Source organism: Opisthocomus hoazin, chromosome 12, assembly GCF_030867145.1.
Source record: "Opisthocomus hoazin isolate bOpiHoa1 chromosome 12, bOpiHoa1.hap1, whole genome shotgun sequence".
Lineage (NCBI taxonomy): Eukaryota > Metazoa > Chordata > Aves > Opisthocomiformes > Opisthocomidae > Opisthocomus > Opisthocomus hoazin.
In genome coordinates this window covers 15,724,176-15,732,691 of record NC_134425.1, presented here as the reverse complement: position 1 = coordinate 15,732,691, position 8,516 = coordinate 15,724,176, and the positions used below count along the sequence as shown (strand labels likewise).

Genomic DNA, 8,516 nt, shown 5'->3' with positions numbered 1-8,516 from the left:
CCCCCTAGGCCCCGCCCCCGCCGCCCTTCGCCCCGCGGCCGCCCGGCCCCGCCCCTCCGCCGCCATGCCGCTGGATCACCGCCGCCTGCGCGGCCCCGAGGAGTCGCGGCCGCCGGCGCTGTGGGCGGCGGCCGGGGAGGTCCCGGAGGAGCGGGACGGGGCCGGGGCTCCGCGGGACCCCTGCGCGCTGCGGCCGCTCTTCGTCCGCGCCGGGCTGCTGAGCCAGGCCGAGGGCTCGGCCTACGTGGAGCTGGGCGGCGGCACCAAGGTGCTGTGCGCGGCCTGGGGCCCGCGGGAAGCGGCCGACCCCGGCGCGGGGGGGGGGCGGCTGCTCTGCGAGTTCCGCCGGGCCCCGTTCGCGGGGAGCGGGGCTCGGGCTCGCCCGGGCTCGGCGGCGGAGCGGGAGGCGGAGCGGGAGGCGGCGTTGGCATTGCGGGAAGCGCTGGAGCCGGCGGTGCGGCTGGGCCGGTACCCGAGGGCTCGGCTGGCCGTCAGCGCCCTGCTGCTGCAGGACGGCGGCTCGGCGCTGGCGGCCGCCATCAGCGCCTCGGCGGTGGCGTTGGCCGACGCCGGCGTCGAGATGTACGACGTGGCGGTGGGCTGCGCGCTCTGCCGGGCTCCCGGACCCGCCGGCCCGTGGCTGCTGCAGCCCGCCGAGGCCGAGGAGCGCCGGGCAGCCGCCCGCCTCACCGTCGCCCTGCTGCCGGCCCTCAACCAGGTGTCGGCCGTGCTGGGTGACGGCGAGGGCGGCTCGCCCGACACCTGGGCCCAGGCCGTGCGCCTCGGCCTCGACGGCTGCCACCGCATCTACCCGCTGCTGCGGCAGAGCCTGCTGCGGGCTGCCAGACGCCGCGACGCCACCACCGCCGCTGCCACCGCTGCAGTGCCTGAGCCACGGTGACCGCCGTCGGGATGGGGTCGTCTCCTGTCGCTGACCCTCGTGCTCACGGTGATGCTGTGAAAAGGTCACCGGAGACCCCCGGAGCCTGCCGGACCCCCCTGCTTCGTGGTCCCGGAGGCGCCCCGTGGCCTGCCTCGAGCTGCCGGAGACCCCCAGGAGCTGCCCACACAGCCCAAGAAGCCCACCCGAGGACAATGCAGCCTGTCGAGACCCCCGTGTCGCAGGAGACCCCTCCCGAGCGGCCTCACACGCTGCTGGACCCCCTCCTCAAGAACAGCCTCCATGTTACCTTGGCTGCCGGAGCCTGCCTGCACCAGCCCCACACTGCCAGACCCTGCCCGAGACCTCCCTCCAAGTAGCTGCCTGCGCCGTGGGACCTCGCACCCTCCCCCAGGGTGACCCCCGGCCCCGTGCCGGGGCTGAGACCCCCGCACCCGAGCTGCCCGCCGCGACCGTCCACGCAGGCACTGGGCAGGATGCGCAGCCCTCGGACCTCCTGCCCAGGCAGTGCTGCACGGCGGGGCAGAGATGTGTTCTGTTGGGGCTTTTTTATAATAAATCAGGTTTTTTTCTGGTGAGTCTTCTGCCTGCGTGGCTGCGCTGGGGTCTCTGCTCGCCGTGGGCAGAGGGGGAAGGATGCGATGCGCTCGTGGTGACTGGCTGCCAGGCATCGGTGCCGCCCGGCTCTGCTCCCGCTGGCCTGCCCCGAAGGGTGCGGAGGGAGCCGGGCGCTGCCGTGGGGTTTCGTCATTCCTGGGGACAGAGCAGGGCCGGCTCGGTCCGCCCAGCTGCACCAGGCTGGTGAGGGACGTCCTGGGTGAAGGCAGTGATTGATGTTTCCACGGAGAAGCTCAGGGCCGAGTGGCGGGGAAGGTGGCCAGCATCCTCCTGAGCCCAGAAAACCCCTGGGGCTGTGGCCAGCAGCGCAAAAAATGGGGGTAAAAACTACGCGTACGCTAAAGATGGTTAAAAAGTGCGTTGGGAGTCGAGTACCCAGAGAAAAGAAATACAAATAATTTTTCTTTCCGACACAACGCACTCTTTTACCAGAGCAAATCAGAAATACAGAACGGGTTCCTACCAGCGAGAGGAGGATGACCTAGAAACAAGGGACACCGAACCGAGGAGCAACGCCGGGGCACGCGGTGGGGACCACGACTTCCTCGGGTCGCAAACGCAATCTGCGGCGGAGGGCAGCCCGCGCTAAACCGGTAAGGGAAACCTATTTGGGAGCAGGCGTGACTGGGAGCAACTGGGTTTGCGTGCCCTGCAGCCGGCGTCAGAGCGGGGCTCAGCATCGCCCCTCCATCCTAAAAGCCCCACGGAAGCCACGGAGCTGGCTCCGGGTGGGCTCTCCTTCCCATGGCATCGCGGTGGGATGCCAAGCGGCTCCGACAGCCTTCCCGGGCTGGACCTGTGCCCGCTGAACCATGCCGAGCCAGTTCCCGGCGGGATCTGGAGCGTGGAGACGGGGTGGGCTTGCAGGGTGGGGCAGGTTGGGTGGGTGCGGCCTGTGCCGGAGGGGCTGGGACCACTGGGGACCCTCCCCTGCACCTGGTGGGTGGGGGGATGCTGGCACGCAAGGCAGCCAGGATTTGGGATGCTCTGGTGGGTTACGGTCCTTTTTTTTTTGTCCTCCTCCCCTCCCTCCCCTGGCCACATCTGCTTATCCCTAGGTCTGAAAACAGGAGGAAAAAGAAGAAAACAAGCGCGCTTGGACGCAGAGGCTTCTCCGGCCGCGGCTGGCCAGCCCCTCGCAGGGGTGCCGCGAGCCGGCGCCTCGCGCCGTGAGCGGCACGGGCTGGAAGCCTCGAAAGGAACACGAGCACAAGGCGGGAAGGGCTGGCGGCGCGCGGGGGCCGTGGCATCCCCGTACGTCTACTGGCTCCCCTCGGGGTCCGACGTGTGGGTTTTCACCTGCGAGGAGAAACGCACAGCGTGGCCGTCCTCCGGCGCCCGGCTCGGGGACCCTTGGGGTCCCGGTACCCAGCTTACTGCTGGAGCAACGCACGCCCAGGGGGTTGCTGCGGGGGGCTGGGGGCTGTCCCAGCAGGCTCGGGGGATCCTGGTGGCATCCCCGACCGGGACCCTGATGGAGCGCGTCCTCTGCTCCGGACATCCCCGACCAGGACCCCAGCAAGGATGAGTTTTAGGGAAGCAGAGAGCCCAGCGCAGGAGCTGGCCCTCGTCTTACCGTCTCCTCCGTGTCCGTGCTCTCCTCGGCGCTGTCGATGCTGCGCAGGTCACTGTGCCCATCGGCTCCCGTCCCCTCCTTCCCCCGCAGCTCCCGTGACCCCTCTCCCGCGGGGGACGGCGACGCTGCCCCCGTCTCTGCCGCCTTCTTCTCGCTTTCCTTGGACCCTGCGAGGACAGAGGCAGCGGGAATTTGGGGTACCCGTGCCAACATCAGCCCTGTCCTCGCAGGGACCCCTCATCAGCCCGGAGAAGGGGGAGGACGCGGGGAATTCCCAGCTGGCTCCGGATGCCCAGCTCCCTCCTGGGCACACAGGGAGTGGCCCCTCGGACCCGGCTCGGGGTCGGAGGGTCCGCGGCCCGCCACTCACCCGCAAGCCGCTCTCGCCGCTGGTCCATGCGGTCCAGGCTCTCCAGCAGACTGTCCACCTGCGCCTTGATCTGGCTCAGCTCCCCCTTGATGGAGTGCAGCTCTTCGGCCCGCACTGCGGGGAGAGGAGCCATTAGGATCCCGCCCGGAGCTGCAGGGGGACACGCCATCCTGGACAACCCCCTCCGGAGCATCCTCCCCTCCGGCGAACGGACCCGGGGGGCAGCCGCCAGCCCAGTGCGAGCCGGGGACTTGCAGCAATGGGGTGAGCACCGAGTGGGACCCTTGGGCACCAGCACAGCTCTAATGTGCTGAGACACGAGGGCTGAGCCTCCTCTTCCTCCCAGCCCCACCGCACTCACGCTTTGTCTGTCCCGCCACCGAGCTGCTGCTGCTCCTCGACCCGGGCTGGGGGCTCGGGATGCTTTTGCCTCCTGCTCCCACGTGGGTTCGTCTGGCCTTGACTGGAATGCGGTTAATGAGGGGGGGGATCTTCTGGTACTCGTACACCCTGCGAGGGCACAAGAGCACGGCGGCAGCAGCTCAACCTCGGAGGGGCAGCGGCAGCCCGGGCCAACCGGGTTCCTCTCGGACCTCTCGGGTCCCCTCCATGGCGAAGGACCCCCCGAGGTGGGCACTGCCCAGCCCACATGCTGTCCCCTGCCCCAGGTACCCCATCCCCGAGGCCCCCAGCCTGGGGAAGCTGCAGCTCTCGTGCCCCTTGAAGGGGGCAACACCACCGAGCCCCTCTCAGCGATGGGGAAAGGATGCCCGGGGACACCCCGCTTTCTGCCTCTCGCCAAACCCACGCGTCCTCAGCCCGCCCCGCTCCCAGGACGCCGCGCTCACCCACCGGTACGGGAAGTCGTCCCTGTAGAGATCGTAGTCCAGCTCGCAGTTACCGCTGCAGGAGGGGGGAACAGAGGAGAACAAGTCACCGGCTCGGCGGGACCCCGGACGCCATGGAGCAGCCGCTGCCGGGCGCAGCAGGGCAGGGGCACCCAGCCAGCCTCCATCCCCATCCCTGGGGAGGGGGAGGCATCCCGGAGGGTACCACGCGAGCTGCCTGGGCCGCGGCACGGCCCGGTGAGGCAGCTGTGCCCTGGCAGGGGTTTGCCCCAGAGGCAAACAAGGGTGTTGGGGGGGACGGAGAGAGCCCCCGGCACAGCATCAGCCCTCGGGGAGCTGTGTTTAGAGCGCCCTGATGTTAAATTTCACGGTCCCTGGCTCTGCGCGCACGCTGCTGGCTCACTCGGCTCCAAATTAAGAAGCGATCTGTCAGCGGATCGCCTCCAATGCAGGCAGCCGACGTGCCGGTAATAAATCATGTGCCGTGGACTGGGAGCAGGGGGGAGGAGGAGGAGGAGGAGGAAAGATGCTGAAGTGCGTTTTGCTGCTTCAGCTCTTGCGGAGTCGGGGAGCGTAGGATGAAGTGTAACCCAAGGGGGGGACAAAGCTGTGCTCAGAGCATCGCTGGGAGTGGGGAGCCTTCCCCAGCCACGCTCTGGGAATGAGGGGGCTGAGCACAAGGTCCCTCCGGGCTCCAAATTTTGCTGCAGACGAGCCTGTCGCCGCGGGAGCGATGCTGGGGGGATGTTTTGGGAGCTTTCGGTCCACCCTCGCTGCCTTCCAAGTTTCCAGGGAGGGTGAGACCTTTGCATCCCCACATCCCGCCCGTCACCCAGGGAGGAAGGTCACAACGTGCCTTGGGGAAGAGGGGAACAGGCAGCAGGAGGAGTCCCAACCCACACACAGGGCACAGGGAAGGTGCCAGCTCCGGCAGCTGCCGGTGCCCGGAGCCTCTGCTGAGAGGGATAGGGATGTTGCAGGCCACCTCCACCGCCATGGAAGCACTGGTGGCTCCTCGGATGACCCGGTCTTGGGCTCTGGCAGCCATCTAGGGACGCAGCAGGAGTTCTCCCGGCTCAGCTTTTTGCTGGGAGCATCCCCCGGGGAAAAGCAGAAGCGGCGGCTGCCACGCTCCAGTGGCCCGAGGGGCCGGCGGTCCCTGCCCTGCCAGCGCAGCATCCCTCCAGCACCATGGCAACGGGCAGAGCAATTAGTTCAATCAGGGCGTTTGCAAAAAGCTCTCTAACGAGACAGACCGGAGTCCGGCTCCGGTCCCCTCCTCACCACATGCCCGGGGAGCCGAAGCCACACAGGGTTGGGGACCTGCTCTTCTGCTACCACCGATGCCACCAGCACCATCATCTGCTGCCAGCGCCCGGACCATCACCACCCTGCATGCCTCTGCAGGGGTGCCTGTTCCCCCAGGAACAGCCTTTAAACACCAGAACACCAACCAGCATCGATGTCTGCACCAGGCGTGGAGACCGCGGGGCTCTGCTCCCCTCCTGGCGCCTTCAGCTGGGGAAGAGGATGCTCCGCACCCCGCCGGCAACCCGCACCCGGAGGGACCCGGCGCGGACCCCAGCCGGCACCACTGTGGCTGGGCGATGCTTCGTGAGCCCCATGGGGCTGGGACAGGGACATCCCACGGACCCACGTCCACCGCCGCGGGTGGGCAACCGGCACAGTCGGAGGCGCGAGCGATGGAGAGCAGGGGGAGGGAGAGGAGCCGGGCACAGGATGATGCTGAGCACCAGCCGGGTGCCCCCCGGTGCAGCCCCCGCCCCACGCGCCGGCACTCACTGGTACAGGCTGCTGCCGTGCTGCCGCTTCTGGCCCAGCCTGGCCCGGCTTGGCTTGGGTTCCCTGGCCATGTCCAGATCTGAGGGGAGAGAGAGGAGGGGGATGAGCGCTGGGAAGAAAAGGGGATGCCAACGCCCTACCCCGGGCAGACATGTCTCCGGCACCGGCTTCCCAGCCACGCTCCTCTCCTGACTGGAGACGTCCCACTCCAGAGCACCCACAGGACGAGCCCGGGCAGGCTCCCATTAGGGCGGCAGAAAGCACCTCTGATGAGGAGGGTAACAAACCCCCCAAGACATTTCCCACCATCGCTCCCGCCGGGCAGTTTGGCCGTTTCTCGGGCCAGGGGGATGCTGGCGAGCGCTGCCCACCATGGCCAGGTGCCGGGGATGGGGGAAGCCCCGCACCCGGCCGCTTCACGCTCCCGAAGGCTGCCGAGATGCACACGATGCCGCGACACGGGGCGGAGATGTCTCTGGAGGTGCAGCTCAGAGATGTTCTTCACCCCTTCTTTTGGACTTCACAGCCGACGTCCATATAAAAGCTGGCTTGGGTCTGTTTTCTCCGTATACGTCTCAGAGCCACCGAAGCAAAGCTTCACTAACACCTCCGTGTATTTAATGTCGGAATTTGGAGGGGGCTCCACAACCTCTCTGGCCCCTGAAGCCGGTGGATGAGATGTTGAGGGCTCATTCTTGCACGCTCCCCCCTGGCCATGGTGTGTGTGACCAGCTGTCCCACAGGTGACGCTGTGGATGCCACTGCTCCAGGGAACCCCGAGCTGAAGCTTCCCGAGTCCTCCGGGAACACACCAGCTCATCACAGGGGTCTAGACCACCCCAGGAGCGTGGACACAGCCCATGGGACCCCTCCAGCCCCACATCTGCTGGAGCAAGGTCCCCCCATCCCTGCGGAGGAGAGGGCTTCTGAGCCAGACCCCAGCAGAAGGAAGCCAGCACTAGTTTGCTTCCCAGGCTGTCACCTTGCGTGACAAAGTCTGCGAGCTGGCTCTGATCTTGGGGCGAGCTGGGGAAGGTGCTCTGCTCGGCCTGCGTGCTGGGTAACGCTGGCACCCGTTTTCTGTGGGTGCAGCCAGCATCGCCGGGCATGGCCGAGCCTGCCGCACAGGACCGGAGCCCACCGTCAACATCCCTCTCTCCAGCCCATCGCACCCACCCGGCAGAGCCACCCGCCTCCCTGCCAGCGGGACGGAGACCTCAGCACCCCAGCCAGGGGCCCCAGCCACGGCCAGGGACCCTGTCACAGCCCACCTGCACCATGGGGACTGTCCTGCTGGGGCAGGGGACTCGGGCAGCAGGGCTCCATCACCCTGCGGCCGTCGCCCTGCGGCTGGGCTCCCTTCTCTGGAACGGCAGTGGGGGCATCGGGGTACCGGGACAACGTCCCTGTCCTGGGGGTAATGGTGTGTCGGGGGGAAATGGTACAGGGGCATCCCAGTAATGGGGGGAGATCCCTGTCCTTGGGGTAATGGTACGGGGGCATCCCTGTGCTGGGAGGAGATCCCTGTCCTGGGGGAGTGGTGGGGGGGGGGTAATGGTGTGGGGGCATCCCACTGCTGGGAGGAGATCCCTGTCCTGGGGGTAATGGTACGGGGGCATCCAAGTGCTGGGACGAGATCTCTGTCCCAGGAGTAATGGTGTGGGGGCATCCCAGTACTGGGAGGAGATCCCTGTCCTGGGGGTAATGGTATGGGGGCATCCGGGTGCTGGAAGGACATCCTTGTCCTGGTGCAGGTGATGGTACAGGAAGGACCAGGCATCCCAGCACCGGGAGGACATCCCAGCCCTGGGGAGGGACTGGTACCAGGCTGGGGAGCGGGACCGGTCCAAGCGGGCGGGGGGGGGGCATCCCGACCGCGTCGGGGGGCCACGGCGGGCGATGTCGGCACAGCAGCAGGCTGGCTGCCGGGGGACACACACCCCCCCACCCCCCACCCCCCCACCTCCCCCACGGGCAGGCATCCCGCTACCGGGCCGGCATCCCGGTGCGGGAGCATCCCCCAGGGTGGGGAGTGCGGGAAGAGGTGGTGGGGGGGAGCAGCCGGGGGAGGCTGGAGGGCCGGGTGCGGGTCGGTACTCACATCTCCAGCCCGCGTCCCCGCCGCCGAAGAGCGTCATCCCCCCGCAGCCCCGCAGCCCCGGCCCCGCAGCCCCCGCCGCTCCGGCCCCGGCGCCCCGCCACCGGGCGCTACCACGGCCGCCCGGCCCGGGGGGACCGCGGGCCACACCACTGCCGCACGGGGGGGTGGGGGGACACACACCGGACCACGCCCCGCCCCGCCCCGCCCCTCTCGCGGCGGTGCTTTAAGGGCGGCGTGGCTGCCTGGCCCTGCCCGTGGTGGAGGCTGTCTCGGGTCATCCTCCGTCCTCATCCTCAGCC

General features: G+C 68.5%; 2 protein-coding genes across 3 annotated transcripts; one reads left to right on the top strand and one right to left on the bottom strand.

Annotated features, from left to right (window-relative positions):
* The first annotated feature begins 47 nt into the window (after positions 1-47).
* EXOSC6 (exosome component 6) lies at positions 48-2,029 on the top strand. Of its 2 annotated transcripts, none has more exons than XM_075433927.1 (2): positions 48-1,475; positions 1,952-1,995. In XM_075433927.1, exon 1 carries the CDS (start codon positions 65-67, stop codon positions 899-901), a length of 837 nt encoding a protein of 278 aa, XP_075290042.1. In that variant the 5' UTR covers positions 48-64; the 3' UTR covers positions 902-1,475; positions 1,952-1,995. The 2 variants fall into 2 exon arrangements, 1 of the variants encoding a protein (XP_075290042.1); XR_012765350.1 differs by lacking the exon at positions 48-1,475 and adding an exon at positions 1,487-1,839 and having other exon boundaries at positions 1,952-2,029.
* A 78-nt stretch (positions 2,030-2,107) lies between these two features.
* LOC142362883 (RNA-binding Raly-like protein) lies at positions 2,108-8,299 on the bottom strand. The gene is made up of 7 exons (XM_075433928.1): positions 8,218-8,299; positions 6,117-6,195; positions 4,318-4,368; positions 3,827-3,975; positions 3,466-3,579; positions 3,096-3,262; positions 2,108-2,818 (listed from the first exon to the last, which is right to left on the bottom strand). Exons 1-7 carry the CDS (start codon positions 8,252-8,254, stop codon positions 2,780-2,782), a joined length of 636 nt encoding a protein of 211 aa, XP_075290043.1. The 5' UTR covers positions 8,255-8,299; the 3' UTR covers positions 2,108-2,779.
* Positions 8,300-8,516: the final 217 nt, after the last annotated feature.

Excerpts from the sequence above, each read along its gene's own strand:
- LOC142362883 (XM_075433928.1), bottom strand. The coding sequence starts at position 8,254 with ATGACGCTCTTCGGCGGCGGGGACGCGGGCTGGAGAT. Across the intron at positions 6,196-8,217 it reads CGGGGACGCGGGCTGGAGAT|ATCTGGACATGGCCAGGGAA; the intron begins GTGAGTACCGAC and ends CTCTCCCCTCAG. Across the intron at positions 3,580-3,826 it reads GGTGGCGGGACAGACAAAGC|TGCGGGCCGAAGAGCTGCAC; the intron begins GTGAGTGCGGTG and ends CTCTCCCCGCAG.
- EXOSC6 (XM_075433927.1), top strand. The coding sequence starts at position 65 with ATGCCGCTGGATCACCGCCGCCTGCGCGGCCCCGAGGAGTCGCGGCCG.